Source organism: Cajanus cajan, chromosome 6 (genome assembly GCF_000230855.2).
Source record: "Cajanus cajan strain Asha chromosome 6, NIPB_CcT2T_4, whole genome shotgun sequence".
Classification (NCBI taxonomy): Eukaryota; Viridiplantae; Streptophyta; class Magnoliopsida; order Fabales; family Fabaceae; genus Cajanus; species Cajanus cajan.
In genome coordinates, this window is record NC_138522.1 from 62,718,210 (window position 1) to 62,734,270 (window position 16,061).

The window sequence follows — 16,061 nt, forward strand, 5'->3', positions numbered from 1 at the left end:
CCACCTGAAGGGGAAATAGATTTTACTCCTTTGTTGTTATATTCACCGTAAGTCATTGTTAATAAATATAACGTTGCCCTCTCCCCAATAGCTTCACCAATTATCAGCATTTTAAAAACATGCGGAGACAATATAAAGATAAAAGCTACATGACAATTGTATTGATCCGACCACATATTACAACATGAAAGCAAACAACACACACTTTCACATTCACAAAAGAATCAAAAAATGCACCCCAACACCCAAAATCACATCATTGGAATCTTGTCTAGGATACATGACAAACATCTCTTCTCTCTCCAACCTTGTCTCAGAAATTGACCCTCAACCATGACAACCATACTTGATTCAAATTTCACTCCAAATGTACCCTTCTTGAATTTACTCTATTTGCTGAGCCAGAATCCTCAGCATAGCCCCCGCAATTCCAGTAGCTCCCAACACTGCCTATAATAGGCCTATCTTCATAACTCATCACTGAATTTGAGCCTTGTGAGCTGCTCCTATCTGGGGTACCCACATCATACAAACCCTTGTTGACCGGTGTAGTTTCTGATGAAGCCAACCAATTTGAAAGGCTAGCATCAACTGCGATTTCCTTGTTCAACTTCTTTGGCGATTCTGCTCCAAATGCAGCTTGATTCAAAACCAAATTCTCCTTCTGAGACACCAATGGTGGTGTTCTTTTAGCCTTAACTGCTTTCCATTGACTGAGATTCTCCACAGGGTTCAGCACAGGATGAACATACACACTCCTATCTCGAACATTGCGGTTCAACCCCATTGATTTCACATCCTTATCATACACATGAATTGGACTTTCCAGCTCCTCAACAACCCCTTGATTATTAGCACCATTTCTCGACCTTAAGTACACTATTCCATCTTCAAAGTCCTCTCCAACTTCTTCATACTCTTCTCCCATGTCACTATCACCATCATCCTCATCTTCAGCAGTGAGATCACTGTCCCAATATTCCATCGCTCCATCTTCTTCATCTTCACCAGTACAAGAGCAATTGTGGTACCTATGGTTTGTTGGATAAGACTCCACTGAAGTCACTGAACTTTCTTCAGAGTAAGACCTTGATTGGCTTAATTTCTCAACCAAAGTTCTTTCCTCTTCACTCTTCTCTGGTTGGAAATCATAAACCTGTTCAGGCTCATACGTTTTCACATTGACATCAAAAGTTACCTTCTTTCTGGGGCTGGCGTTTAATTTCCCCTCAGGTTTAGCCCTACATCAACCCAAACCAGTTTTTCACAAACTTCGAACATGCTTTATTGAAAACCAAAACAGAAGGTTAGAAACTGAATTACTTACTGGACTTGCGATTCAGTGGTAAGTAGCACCGTTTTGGAGCAATCCTGAACGGAAGGTTGCTCTAACCTGTCTCTGGCATTTCGCTGCAACAACATAGAAAGCATTCAATTAAGTTAGAGAAATAAAAATGAGGCCTTTTGCATGCAGTTAGAGGAAAGAAAGAAAAGGGTGATAGAATTTGGAAAAAAAAGAGAAACTTGGGGAAGAGAAAGTGGAGGGTGTTATTGTTACATGGTGATGGTGTGTCTTGCGCCTGGGTTTTGGGGAACCTAAACAATGAAGAAAACAACCCATTATGAGAGATGTGTTTCTTTGTTGTGGTTTGAGGAAACGGGTATGTTCTTCATGGCACTGCAATGGGTCTGGTCTTCATTGGCATCTTCCACACAAGAAACGCAGAAATCTTACGCTCTTTTGTTTCTATAAAAACTAAAAAAAGTTTGTTTTATTAAAAAGAAAAAGTGGGAAGTGACCGTTGTGATGACAGCCTGTAAATGTAATAATGTCTTAACATTGCAATTTTCTTGTTTTTTGTGAAACTGCGTCAAAGACACACCACCCAACAATCACTTACTTATATTTTTCGTTCTCCAAATTTATACGTGAATTTGGTCTTTCCAATTTTAATTATTTAAATTAATGTTATGTTTCTATTGATTATCGAATGAAGTTCTGAAATGAGGACTTGATTTAAACAATTGAAAATTTGTATATAAAAAATAAATTAATATTATAAATAATTAAAATTAAAGAAATCAAAATTACACATGAAATGCTTATATGAGGACTAAGAGTGTAATTAATTTTGAGTAAAATGATTTTAACAAGAACCTTATGTATAGGCATAAATTTAATCCAAATTTATAAATTGGTGGACTTAAATCTCATGAAAAAAAAAAGGCAAAAAAAACACTTTAGTTAGCAAGCACACAGGTTAAATTTTGACTTTTGATATTTCACAAAAAGAGTCTAAAAGAGCAAAAATTGATGGGGTGAGAGAGGCTCGAACTCTCGACCTCAGGATTTCTCAGAAAGCTATGAGACCTACGCGCTAGCCAACTGCGCCACCACCCCACTTGTTATTAAGTAAGAATTTCTTTGTAAATAATTCTTTTTATTATAATGCCCCATTCCCCTAGTTAATAAAAAGTTGGACTTAGCAGATTCAAATTTTGAATTAATTTCACTTTTTAGGTTTGTATAACCCCAAACTCATCAAACAATTTTGAGAAAATATTTTTTCATTTTTTTAAAATATTTGTATGAAAAATAGTGAAAAAATTTAAAGCATTTTTAAATTTAATGGCCCCTATTTTTTATAGATTAACGAAAAAACTAAAATTAATACGTAAGAGTTAATTATCTATACACTGCTAGTGTAAAAAAAATTTACACTGGCAACCAATCATATTTTATAATAGTATCATGTTATTTGCTTATTTAATTAAATAAAAATAAAATAAAATAATTTAAAAAATATGATTGACTGCCAGTAAAATTTTTTTACACTGACAGTGTATAGATGATTAACTCTTAATATAATGTTACACCAAAAAAAAAAATTCAAGATACACAAAAAAAAAAATATAATGCGGTGATATTGCGGGAATAACATAATCATTTAAAATACATATTGTAAATCATCTATTAGTCTAATTTCTATTTTTATAACTTTAATTTATAATTTTTAAAAGTATATATGATTTAATTTTGCATGATATTTAAAGTCATAATTATCTAAATATCAAAATAGCCTTATATAATTTAAATTGATAGTTTATTTTCGATCAAGTTTAGATTCGAAATATTGGTTGTTTAATTGTATCGAGACAAATCAAATCCAATCTAATTCATTATATAAGACTCTTAATACTTATTTGTCTTCATGGATTTTAACTTAGTCAAGAAAAAAAAAAATTGTTTTCTATATTTATATTATAACAATAAAAATAATGGTAAAGTGTTAAGTATAAGTAAAATTCACATTCAATGTTAGTTATAAACAAGCTGAAACCTACTACTGATATTCAACTACGGACTATTAATTATACACTACGAAATAATTAATTAACACATTCTTAAGGTTATTTTATGTAATCAACATTAACTGTACCGGCTTTTAGCCTTTGACGGCATGTACATGGATGTATCTACACAGAATAAATACTTATGCAAATTACAATTATCATATTTCAGTCTCTCTAACTCATTATTTTATAAACACGAAGGGCCAACCTAGAGTATGAAGCTGCGTAAGATGGTGAGACATATCAGTACAACCTAGTAACTTGTGACTGAAAGAGGACAAAACATATCAATTGTTTCTTTAGTTAGGCATCAAAGTCACATTAACTTCCAAAATAAAAAAGTTAACTAATAGATGGTTTGTTTGACTGTTTGGTAAAACTAATTCGTATAATGTTTAGGCCGTTAAATGATTTTGTAAAAAGTACTTTTTAATTCTTTTGGGAATAATTTTTTTTGCAGAACTCATTACTTCTTATAAGTATTGTTATTATTATATTTTAAAAGTAATTTTATTTTGTGATCCAAATAGAAGTAAAGTTAAATGAAATCTTTTGAAATGAGTTGTTCTATATAAATCTTTTAATATTAATTCTTTATATAAAAATTTAAGATTATATATATATAAAGGTACAATTTGCACATGTGTAAATATAAAATCCATGAGACGGACAATGCGTAAATGAATGACAAAAAGGACAAAACAAAAAGAGTCGTTTTTAATTAGAATTGTTTGTTAGTTAGCTAAGCAATTGGACAATTAATGTATGAATTTAGGCTGAAGATGCCTAAATTCTAATATCTGATTCCCCGTCCTAACTATATAAATAGTTCATGAAAAGCTAAAAACATGACATGATTCCAGTAGAATCAAGAATCATGTCAGTGGTAGAAGAAGATTACACCCAAGATGGCACGGTGGACCTCAAAGGGAGACCCATTTTAAGATCAAATACTGGAAGATGGAAAGCTTGTTCCTTCATTGTAGGTAAATGCAACCATTGTGGCTTTAATGCCTTTTTGAATATCACTTACTTTTAACCCTTTTACTCTTCCATAGTTCTTAAAACATATTAGATAACTTAATCATACAAAATTGATTTGTAAGCAGGATATCATCTACTTAATATAATTAATGAATTGTTATAATTAATATCTCTCTAAGTTTCGAATAATTTATTTCTTGCTAGTTATAACTAATATGATTTCATTATTTAACATAAAAAATAATTATTATATGTCATTTTATATATAATAACCTCAAAGTGTACTTGGATTAAAAAAAATCTCATCAAAGAGTAATTGTTACAAACTTGTGTTATTTTTCTAACAACTTGGAACTTGGTTTATCGTCTGAAAGTAAGGTTTATGAATAAAAAAATATAATAAGATAAACACTACTTAAAATGACTAAGTAGATTCTTTGACATATTGACAAAATAGAAATAGGTGAATATTTTGTAACAATAATATAATTAAAAAAAGTTTTGCTAACTTATTTGCTTTTCATTTATAGACTTATAAATGTTTACAATAAAAGTAAATATTTGACAATTTAGTGTGTAAAGAACTGTACGAATTTTGAACATGTTACATGGACGTTTTATAGGGTATGAAATGATTGAAAGGATGGCATACTATGGGATAGCCTCAAACCTAGTGTTGTATCTAACAAAGAAGCTCCATGAGGGCACTGTGAAATCTTCAAACCACGTTACCAACTGGGTGGGTACAGTATGGATGATGCCAGCTGCTGGGGCATATATAGCCGATGCCTATCTTGGCCGATATTGGACCTTCGTTATAGCATCTGCCATTTACCTTCTGGTATGAACCATCAAATTGCCACACCTTAATTTGGATTCAAATCTTAATTCGGAAAGATTAACGATACTGTTGGGCACCGGGAATTGGGATACACATGTCTTCACAATGTTAACATATTGTTTCCACAAATCTTAAATACTCGTTATTTTACTTTTGGACATTACTTAAAAGATTTTTTACTAATGAATAAAATTATGTATATAAACTTATATTTATCTTTTTATTTGAACGATGTACAACTTTGATTATATCTCAACAATCCTCCTTTTAAACAAAAAAAAAATGGTTCATCCCATTTACAGTAAAAGTTAGTTCATGAGTACATCTGATGATGACATATAAAGTTCAATTATGTTCTAAGTACTTGTACAATCATAATCTTTTATTTGAGGAGAAGATTGTTGAGATGCAATCAAAATCTTATATTATTTTAACAAGAAAATAGATATGGGTTTATATACACACACAATGTTTTCATTGGTAAAAAACTTTTGGATGATAATCAAAAATAAAATCATAAGGACTTAAGCTCAAAGTGACAATATCTTACGAATGTGAAAATATGGTGATAACTTCTAATGCACAACAAATACATGTATAACAATTTGTACAATGTTATTTATTATTTATATTATCTATTTTTCTATCATAATAAATGTAATTGTATGTTATTATTTCTTGCATTTCAGTATAGTATTGACTCACTTTATTAGTTTGTGTCTAAGTCATATCAAAAAGTGTATAATTTGTGCCAAAAAAAAAAAAGTGACCAATCTGTGTTGAAGAGGTTTCCCAGACAATTTTTTTTAATTATGATATGGTGGAGCGATATTGAATGAGTGTCCAACAAGTATTGTGCTTGAAACTTGTCAAACACATGGATAAAACATTCTATATAGATGTTTGCGGAGAGAATTGTTAAGATACAATCAAATTCTCACATCGTTCAAAAAAGAGAATAAATATGAGTTAATATATACACACAATGTCTTTATTGATAAAAAACTTTTTGAATGATAACCAAAAGTAAAATCAATCTAAAGTGACAATATTAATCAATATAGAGACATATATGTGGTAATTTCTGATACACAATAAAATACAATAATATTTATTATTTATATAACTTATCTCGGAGTCATAATAAATGTAATAATTCATCATATGTTATTATTTCCTGCATTTTAACATGATATTAGATCACTTTCTTAGTGTCTATTAAGTCGTATCAAAAATTTAAGTTGTACCAAAAAATGATAATTTGTGCCGAAGAGGTTTTCAAATAAAATTTTTTTAATCATGATATGGTGGAGAGGTATCGAACAAGTATGTGTTTGAAACTTGTCGAACACATGGACACGACCTTCTGTTGATGTGTCTGTGCTTTTTAGTTAATTTTTGTGTCTATCTTTTTTCGACATTAATAAATGTAATACTTTATTGTATGATACTATATCTTGCATCTTAACATGGTCATGTGTTTTTCATCTTAGGGAATGTGTTTGTTGACTCTAGCAGTGTCACTACCAGCACTGAGACCACCACCGTGTGCCTCAGGCATAGCAGACAAGGATTGTCAACATGCATCATCATTTCAAGTGGGAATTTTCTTCTTTGCCTTGTACATCATTGCAGCAGGCACAGGCGGAACCAAGCCCAACATTTCTACAATGGGAGCAGACCAATTTGACGAGTTTGAGCCCAAAGAGAGGACCCAAAAGCTTTCCTTCTACAACTGGTGGGTGTTTAACATTCTAATTGGAACCATTTCTGCCCAAACCCTCTTGGTATACATACAAGACAGAGTTGGTTTTGGCCTTGGTTATGGGATCCCAACCATTGGACTAGCCCTTTCAATTTTGGTGTTTCTGTTTGGAACTCCACTTTATAGGCATAGATTGCCCTCAGGAAGCCCTTTAACCAGGATGGTTCAGGTCTTAGTGGCTGCTATGAGGAAGTGGAAGGTTAAGATCCCAGATAATCTAAATGAGCTAAATGAACTCAGCATGGAAGAGTATTATGCAAGCATAGGGAGAAGCAGAATTTGTCACAGCTCTTCTTTAAGGCTAGTAATCTAATTGCTCTTTAAATTTGTTTTCACCTGCAAAATTGTTATTAACATCACAAAAAAAGCAAATTAATTTAGTAACTAACTTGAGCAATTTGGTCTTCAAGTTGGTTTGTATCAGCCAACCAAATTGACTAGCTCAGAACTATTTGTTTTTTTTTTTTTCAATACTAAGGATGAAATTAACCTATAAGTATTAATTTCCCAAACTAAATTGAAAATTTTCTAAGTTAAGGATTAAATATACTATTTTGTAATGCTTATCAAAGACAGTCTATCAATGTAGATTAATTTTTTATTGTCAATTTTAAGATATTATATGAATAAAAAAATATATCTTTTATAAAGTCATTGTTTTATTTTCAAGTTTCACTTCATTGTTTTTGCCATGTCAGACACTTGGTATGAATCATTTGAATAAATGTACCCCTTAGTGTTTGGGTAGAGAATCACGACAATCTTATAACCTAGACAAATGTTTGCAGCTTCCTTGACAAAGCAGCAGTAAAGACAGGCCAAACATCACCATGGATGCTTTGTACTGTGACTCAAGTTGAGGAAACCAAGCAAATGATGAAAATGATTCCTATTTTGATCACTACATGCATTCCAAGCACCACAATAGCTCAAACCAGCACACTTTTCATCAGACAAGGCACCACACTAGACAGGAGCATGGGACCCCATTTTGAAATCCCTCCGGCATGTCTCATAGCATTTGTAAACATCTTCATGCTCATAAGCGTTGTCATCTACGATCGCCTTTTTGTTCCTACAATCCGGCGCTACACAAACAACCCCAGAGGGATCTCATTGCTGCAAAGACTAGGAATTGGCCTTTCTCTACATGTTATCATAATGCTCACTGCATGCTTAGTTGAGAGGAAGAGACTCAGTGTTGCAAGGGAAAACAACCTTTTAGACCAGAATGACACAATTCCTCTAACTATTTTCATCCTCATTCCACAGTTTGCTTTGACAGGGATTGCTGATACCTTTGTTGATGTTGCCAAGTTGGAGTTCTTCTATGATCAAGCACCAGAAGCCATGAAAAGTTTGGGAACATCATATTTCACAACCACCTTGAGCATTGGAAGTTTTCTTAGTACTTTTCTTCTTTCAACTGTTGCTGATCTCACACGTAGACATGGTCATAAGGGTTGGATTTTGGATAATCTAAATGTCTCCCGTCTAGATTACTACTATGCATTCTTGGCCACACTTAGTGCTATCAACTTCCTTTGCTTTGTGGTTGTTGCCAAGTTATATGTCTATAATGATGATGTAACACAAACCAAAATGCACTTGGATATGAACCCTGCTTCATCTAAGGGCAATGCTGGAACATGCCAAAGTACCCCACAACCAGATGTCAAGTCCTAGGGAATACAGCTTCTCTCTTTGTTGTTGTTATAAGCCTTTTGAAAGTGTAAAGAAGTTAAATTTCAGATATGTCCGCTGTGATTCCTTTTTCTGTGTTTATCACGCCCTTGCTGCTTACCAGTTTAGTTAAAGCTTCAAAGCATTGTGCTTTTCATGTCCAGCATTAGTATTGTCACAGTTCTAGTTCTAGGTTGAGTTCTCACCAAGTTTAACATTTCAGTTAATAGTCATTTTTTTATTTGGCAAGTAGAAAATTTTGTAGCCTTTGTATTTATTGCCATGCCCAACAAATTTTCCTTTTACGAACCCTGCTGTCAACCTAATCTCTGTGTCTGCCTCTGCCATCTCATTACCCTTATAGAGATGTATTTTATTTTATTATTATTACTAGCAAATCTTTAAACTGACATCTTTATTTAAAATTATGTTTAAATATAACTTTAGAGACGTTTTCATAACTTCTTTATAAGAAAATGCATTCTATTTTTAATATAATGTTTTTAATTTTTATTCAAACAGATACTAAGATGGTGAAGTCTCTGATGGGGAAGTTTAGGAAGTGGTACATTCGTGCTGCATGTTTAGGATTTAGGATGACCTTAGATATAATATAAAAAATAATGAATAGTTGAGATTAGTGATAGTATATTATACACATTCACACACAGGATCAAAAATTTCGAATTTTTTACTGAAATAAATTTTTTTTTTCAACTACTCAAAAACAAACACATGTTACGACGTACGGAGGTAGCTGCTTTTCAGTTTCGGAACGGGCCGTTCTAAAATCAGAACGGGTCGTTTCATATGAAAAATATACACATGAATATTGGATCTGAACGGGCCGTTCCAGATGAAAAACAAACACATGACCAAAAGGATCAGAACAGCCTGTTCTGAAATCAGAACGACCCGTTCCGAAATCAGAACAGCCCGTTCCAAATTCAAAAATAAAACACAACTAATTAACACAAAACGGGCCGTTCTGATTTCGGAACGGACCGTTCTAACTACAAATTTGTCATACGAATTTTTTAAGCAAAATAATATTTTTTTTTTCATTCTACTAAATTACATCTAAACCCTAAACCCTAAACCCAAAAAGTCTTATACTAAGGCCTATAATATAAGACCAAACAATATAAACTCCTATACTACCAAAAATATGAGAAAGGTGGTCATCCATGAAGTTCAAAACTAGGTCCAATAAACTTAAAACCCAAAAAGTCTTATATTAAGGCCCATAATACAAGACCAAACAATATAAATTCATATACTACCAAATATATGAGAAAGATGGTCATCCATGTAAAGCCAAGTAAAGAGAATCCTAGGCCCACCAAACCCATTAGGCTCACTAAGCTCAAAAGTAATCAAAAGTTCAAAGGCCCATAAAGCCCAAAACTAGGCCCAATAAGCTTAAAACCCAAAAAGTCTTATACTAAGGCCCATAATACAAGACCAAACAAAATAAACTCCTATAATACCAAATATATGAGAAAGGTGGTCATCCATGTAAAGCCAAAGTAAAGAGAACCTTAGGCCCACCAAATCCATTGGGCTCACTAAGCTCAGAAGCAAAAAAAAACCCAAAGGCCCATGAAGTCCAAAACTAGGCCCAATAAGCTCAAAACCAAAAAAGTCTTATATTAAGGCCTATAATACAAGACCAAACAATATAAATTCCTATACTACCAAATATATGAGAAAGGTGGTCATCCATGTAAAGCCCAAGTAAAGAGAATCCTAGGCCCACCAAAACCATTGGACTCACTAAGCTCAAAAGCAAACAAAAGCTCAAAGGCCCATGAAGTCCAAAACTAGGCCCAATAAACTTAAAATCCAAAAAGTCTTATACTAATGCCCATAATACAAGATCAAACAATATAAACTTTTATACTACCAAATATATGAGAAAGGTGGTCATCCTAGTAAAGCTCAAGTAAAGAGAACCTTAGGCCCATCGATATATGTTTTATTGACATTGTATACAATAGCTAATGTAAAAATGCTGATAAAAAATTTTGCAGTCATTTTTATTGTCACTCAAAAAGGCTAGTGACTCAAAAAGGAAAAAATATATATAAATTGATTCAATGAAAGCTACTTTAATCAACTGAAATTTTTATGCTAATTTATAACTCATGACTTTTTATGACATATGAATCTCACGTTAATAATGTTTAGAGTATAATCTCAAGAGACTTAAACGTAACTAATCAAATTTAATTCTTTGGCTAAAAACCTAATTTGGTCCCTTATAATAATTTTTGTTTCAATTTAGTCGCATTTTTATTTTTGGTTTCAATTTGGTCTCAAACTAATTAATTGGTTTGAATTTAGTCCCTAATAAATTAACTGGTTTCAATGTGGTCCTTCCGTCAAAATTTCTTAAACAGAGTTAACTTTTCAAAATTTCTCAAAAATTAACACACCACCAGTGCAGCAGAACGGGCCATTCTGAAACCAGAACGGGCCGTTTTGGTCTCAGAATGGTCCGTTCTGGATTCAGAACAGCTCGTTCCAAAACTAAAAATAGAATATTCTTGCTTAATTGTATTTTTGATCGTTCAAGTATTATAATTATGCAATTTTGATCCCTAAGATTTTAATTGAGTAATTTCAGTCCTTAAAAGATTACAATTGTAACGACCCAGCTGGTCACTACACTCGGCACAGCACACCGGAAACACCAGACAGATAGAACAAGTATATAGATATAGGATCTAGAATATAAATATATACAAAGTTCCAATCCGACTAGAGTTAGAGTGTGCACAAAATACAACAAAGCTATTACACCCAGTAGCTAAAACAACAAAACATCTACACCAATCAGCTCCGTCTGCCAGCTACAGACCTACCGCCAGCCACCAACCTATCCCTGCTCTGCTCCCATACATAGTAAGATCATCACAGTCCAAACATCATGGAAACAACAAAGGGTAAGCTAGTGTGAAGAAATCAACATACATATATAAATATGTGAATAAAATAAAATAATAAAAAAAAAAACATCTACAGCTATCAGCACGTCCGCACAGCTTACATTACACCACAACAATTCAGCAATATCAGCACCGCTCAGCGGCTACAACAACACCACAATAGTGGCTAACAGCACCAACTTAGCGGCTATAACAGCACCACAATAGTGGCTAACAGCACCGACATAGCGGCTATAACAGCACCACAGTAGTGGCTAACAGCACCGACGTAGCGGCTATAACAGCACCACAATAGTGGCTAACAGCACCGACATAGCGGCTATAACAGCACTACAGTAGTGGCTAACAGCACCGACGTAGCGGCTATAACATCACCACAATAGTGGCCAAACACAACATATAGCTCAGCAATAGACAGCACAACAAAACAGCTCACAACGCAGCACAACAAAAAAACAGCATACGGCACAGCTAAGTAGTATTCAAAACAGCTTACTACTCACAACTCAGCTCATCATTCTAGAGCACAATCATATTATAAATCAGCATTTAAAATCATCAATAACAGCCCAGTTCAGCACAGAGATATACATCTATTACAACTTAACATCATTTTTCAGCTTTTGCATCTAGTCAGCACAACATATTTATCAATTACATCTCAGCTCAGCAATTTCAGCATAATTCAACAACTATCAGCATATAATTCAGCTCGACTCAAACAATAAAGTTCAGCATTAGCATCACACAACACAACTTTTCATCACACGACATTGGCAGCATTAATCAGCATAAACAACATTCAGCACAGCTCAGCTTGATAACACAACCTATCAACTTACAGCACATCTAAGCATCTTACAGCAATATACACCTAACACAGTTCAACATCATTAAACAGCAATTTCAGCTAGTCATCACATCATATTCATCAATTTCGGCTTAGTTCAGCATAAAATAATATTATCATCAAATTTGGCATATAACTTCACATCCTCATACACGTCCGGCGCACTCATGGTCGCGCCCGGCGTGGCACAACCAGAGGGCTCCAGGGCCAGCGCGCCCGGCGCAAGCGTGTCTGCGCCCGGCGAGACTTATCCAGAGAGTCCAAAGCCCTCTCTCGCGCCTGGCGCAATACCCAATTGCACCCAACGCAGGCCAAGCAGAGACTCCAAGGACTCTCACACGCCCGGCGCGCCCCAACCCGCGCCCAGCGCAGGTAAGGCAGACACCTCCCTTGGTCTCGCGCCCAGCGCAAACCAAATTGCGCCCAGCGCCCTCGAGGCAGAGACTCCCAAGGAGTCTCACGCCCAGCGCGACAATGGTCGCGCTCAGCGCAGCACATCAATATCATCATTCAGCTTAATAATCATTCATCACTAACAGCTTAAAACAACATGATCAACACCTAATACGACCCAAACATCTTGTTTAAAACTCATCTATCTTGTCAAATTACTCACTCAAACAACAAGAGTACACCTAAGCACCTAAAACAACTTTCAAGTTAACCAAATTCACTAAATGTGAAATGGCAACCATCACAGCAAACAGCGCATCAGGAGTTATACTACTCCTATCATGCTCATCCTTATCTCATATGAAAGATAATCAAATTTCCTACAACTCTCATGAAGACACCAAGTCTTAATTCCTTCGTCTACCATGCTAAAAATGATAAAAACCGCAACAGCTATAAACAAAGCTAGCAGCTCGACCCCTCTTCACTAAAACAGCCATATCTAGAGTTCTAAAACTCGTTTTTGAGTGATTCCAGCGCCATTGGAAAGCTAACATCCAAGGCTACAACTTTCATGAAGACTATAAAGTCAAATTCTGAAAACAAAACAAATTCGCGCCCGGCGAGTTAAAAGCGCGCCCGGCTCAATTCTCAACCAAAGACATATAAAGGTCTATTGCGCCCGGCGCGGTTCTCCCCGAGCTCGGCGCGATTCACCCAGAAATTACCCAGTTCAAGTCGCGCCCAGCGCGAAGAACTGAGCCCGGCGCCAATTCAAACGGAACCCTTACCAGCTTCAAAAATTTCATCAAAACCTGCGAAAAATACTAGGAAAACAACATGCAAACCATCCAAAAGTTTACACTTCCATCAAACCTCAAGAAAAACAGCTCATTTGCAACATGCATCCAAAATCAAGGGAAAACCCCAAAATTTCACCCAACCCCGAAAAACCCCGAAAACTAGTTTTTCTGAAATCTCAGCCAAAGATCAACCACCAACGAACAACGGATGAGTTTCTAAGACACATTCTCAACCAAAAACAGCAAAGTAACTAGCTTCCCTTACCTCAGTGCGAAGATCCGAGCTTCCGGGAAGAGAAACGGAGAAGAAGAAAAAGAAAGCTCCACGAAGAAGAAGGAAAGAAGCTCCGCACAGTTCAACACGAAATCTAACCTTCACTCAGCACCTTCAATCCAAAAGAGCACCACCTAGAGAACAAAATCAGCCACACTAGAAGAGTAAAGGAGAAATGGGTGAGAGTGAAAAGGAAATCCGGGAAGGAAGAGAAAAGGGGGAAGGGTCTCACAACCTTCCCAACAACAGGAGTTTTCGTCCCCGAAAACGGACTTACTTGGGAAAAGAAACGGATACCGCTCCTTGCACTGCTGCTCCACCTCCCAATAGCCTCACCAATAGCTGCATCCCACAACACCTTCACCAAAGCAATAAACTTGCCCTCAACTCCTTCAGCTTGTGATCAACCACAGCTATCAGCAACTTCTCAAACGTCAGATTCTCCTTCACCCGCACATCATCTAGTTCAACCACATGACCAGGGTTATAAACATACCTCCTCAGTAGTCTGTAGGATTAGCTCCGGTCCCACAACCACTGACTCACCATCTCGATACCAGCACAGAGGAGTTATACATCTCTTGCCATACATGGCTTCAAACGGCGTCATCTCAATACTAGCATGAAAGCTATTATTGTATACATGAACTCAACTAGCGATATGACCTTCTCCCCAGCTTCCCAAGTGGTCTAACACATCAGCCCTCAGCAAATCCTCCAACACAGCTTTCTTCAGCTTAGCATCATGAGGTAGGCAAATCCTGCCCTTGCACCTCAAGATTCCATCTCCGCCCAGCTCAAAACCAACAGCCTTCTCGGTACTCAGCAACCTAAGAAGCTTCACCAGCTCGACATCTTGCAACTGTTTCGGTCCAACCTGCCTCAAGAACTCACTAGTTATGGCAATCATCCCACAACTAATGTGATCCTAAGCTAACTCCGCACAGAGATTCAAATCTCTGAACTTCTCCACCAGCTCCAGCTCTTTCACCATCATACCAGACATGTGGATGGATTTCCTACTCAGCGCATCCGCCACAACATTGGCCTTACCAGGATGATACATCAACTGGAAGTCATAATCCTTCAGAATCTCCATCCACCGCCTCTACCTCATGTTCAGCTTCTTCTGATCAAACAAGTACTTTAGACTCTTGTGATCACTGAAGACGCTGAACCGAGCACCATAAAGATAATGTTTCCATATCTTCAAGGCAAACACCACAGCTACTAACTCCAAGTCATGAGTGGGATAATTCCTCTCATGATTCTTCAATTTCCTTGAAGCATATGCCATTACTTTCCTGTTTTGCATCAACACGAACCCAAGATCCTGGTGAGAAACATCACAATACACATCAAAGGGCTCACTAGAATCCGGTAACACCAGCACAGGAAAAGTAGCCAACCTCCTCTTCGGCTCATCAAAGCTCCGCTCACAGGCATCGATCCAAATGAACGGCTGCTCCTTCCTCGTCAGTTGGGTTAAAGGCGCCACTATCTTGGAGAATTCCTCAATGAACCTCCTATAGTAACTCGCCAAACCCACAAAACTCTGAATATCAGTGACAGTTCTTGGACGCTCCCACTGCAACACTGACTCCACCTTAGTCGGGTCAACAGCAATCCCCTCAGCTGAGATCACATGTCCCAAGAACTTCACCTCACTCAACCAGAACTCACATTTTGAAAGCTTAGCGTACAGCTGCCTTGCCTTCAAAATCTCCAGCACCAACCTCAAGTGCTCTCTGTGCTCCTCCGGGGTCCTTGAATAAATCAAGATATCATCAATAAACACCACCACGAATTTATCCAAGAACGGCCGGAAGATCCTGTTCATGTACTCCATGAACACTGCAGGGACATTGGTCACGCCAAACGACATCACAACATATTCATAGTGACCATACCTAGTCCTGAAAGCAGTCTTCGGTATGTCACCCTCCTTCACCCTAATCTGGTGATAGCCTGACTTCAAGTCAATCTTCGAGAAAACTGATGCTCCCTTCAGCTAATTCATTAAGTCATCTATCCGAGGAAATGAATATTTGTTCTTAATGATCAACTTGTTCAACTGTCGAAAATCAACACACAGTCGACTACCTCCATCTTTCTTCTTCACCAACAACATGGGAGCACCCCACTGCGATACACTCAGTCACA

The 16,061-nt window shown here is 36.1% G+C and overlaps 2 protein-coding genes, 1 long non-coding RNA gene and 1 other non-coding gene across 4 annotated transcripts; 1 reads left to right on the forward strand and 3 right to left on the reverse strand.

The window, feature by feature from the left end:
* Nucleotides 1-133: 133 nt before the first annotated feature.
* LOC109804053 (eisosome protein) lies at nt 134-1,758 on the reverse strand. The gene is made up of 3 exons (XM_020365804.2): nt 1,559-1,758; nt 1,328-1,410; nt 134-1,241 (listed from the first exon to the last, which is right to left on the reverse strand). The coding sequence occupies exons 1-3, from the start codon at nt 1,619-1,621 to the stop codon at nt 359-361; spliced, it is 1,029 nt and encodes a 342-aa protein (XP_020221393.1). The 5' UTR covers nt 1,622-1,758; the 3' UTR covers nt 134-358.
* Nucleotides 1,759-2,315: 557 nt separating this feature from the next.
* Nucleotides 2,316-2,401, reverse strand: TRNAM-CAU (transfer RNA methionine (anticodon CAU)). The gene is given in 2 exon segments: nt 2,316-2,351; nt 2,364-2,401. It is a non-coding gene; the product is annotated as a tRNA-Met (tRNA).
* A 577-nt stretch (nt 2,402-2,978) lies between these two features.
* LOC109803151 (protein NRT1/ PTR FAMILY 5.2-like) lies at nt 2,979-9,446 on the forward strand. The gene is made up of 4 exons (XM_020364601.3): nt 2,979-4,340; nt 4,962-5,179; nt 6,673-7,244; nt 7,733-9,446. Exons 1-4 carry the CDS (start codon nt 4,208-4,210, stop codon nt 8,628-8,630), a joined length of 1,821 nt encoding a protein of 606 aa, XP_020220190.2. The 5' UTR covers nt 2,979-4,207; the 3' UTR covers nt 8,631-9,446.
* A 1,885-nt stretch (nt 9,447-11,331) lies between these two features.
* On the reverse strand, nt 11,332-14,257 carry LOC145958880 (uncharacterized). Its single transcript, XR_014434423.1, has 2 exons — nt 13,890-14,257; nt 11,332-11,519 (listed from the first exon to the last, which is right to left on the reverse strand). It is a non-coding gene; the product is annotated as an uncharacterized LOC145958880 (long non-coding RNA).
* Nucleotides 14,258-16,061: the final 1,804 nt, after the last annotated feature.

Coding starts and splice junctions, on each gene's coding strand:
- LOC109804053 (XM_020365804.2), bottom strand. CDS start 1,621: ATGGGTTGTTTTCTTCATTGTTTAGGTTCCCCAAAACCCAGGCGCAAG. Junction 1,411..1,558: donor GCAAGACACACCATCACCAT/GTAACAATAACA, acceptor ATGTTGTTGCAG/CGAAATGCCAGAGACAGGTT. Junction 1,242..1,327: donor ACCACTGAATCGCAAGTCCA/GTAAGTAATTCA, acceptor GGGTTGATGTAG/GGCTAAACCTGAGGGGAAAT.
- LOC109803151 (XM_020364601.3), top strand. CDS start 4,208: ATGATTCCAGTAGAATCAAGAATCATGTCAGTGGTAGAAGAAGATTAC. Junction 4,341..4,961: donor AGCTTGTTCCTTCATTGTAG/GTAAATGCAACC, acceptor GACGTTTTATAG/GGTATGAAATGATTGAAAGG. Junction 7,245..7,732: donor TGTCACAGCTCTTCTTTAAG/GCTAGTAATCTA, acceptor AAATGTTTGCAG/CTTCCTTGACAAAGCAGCAG.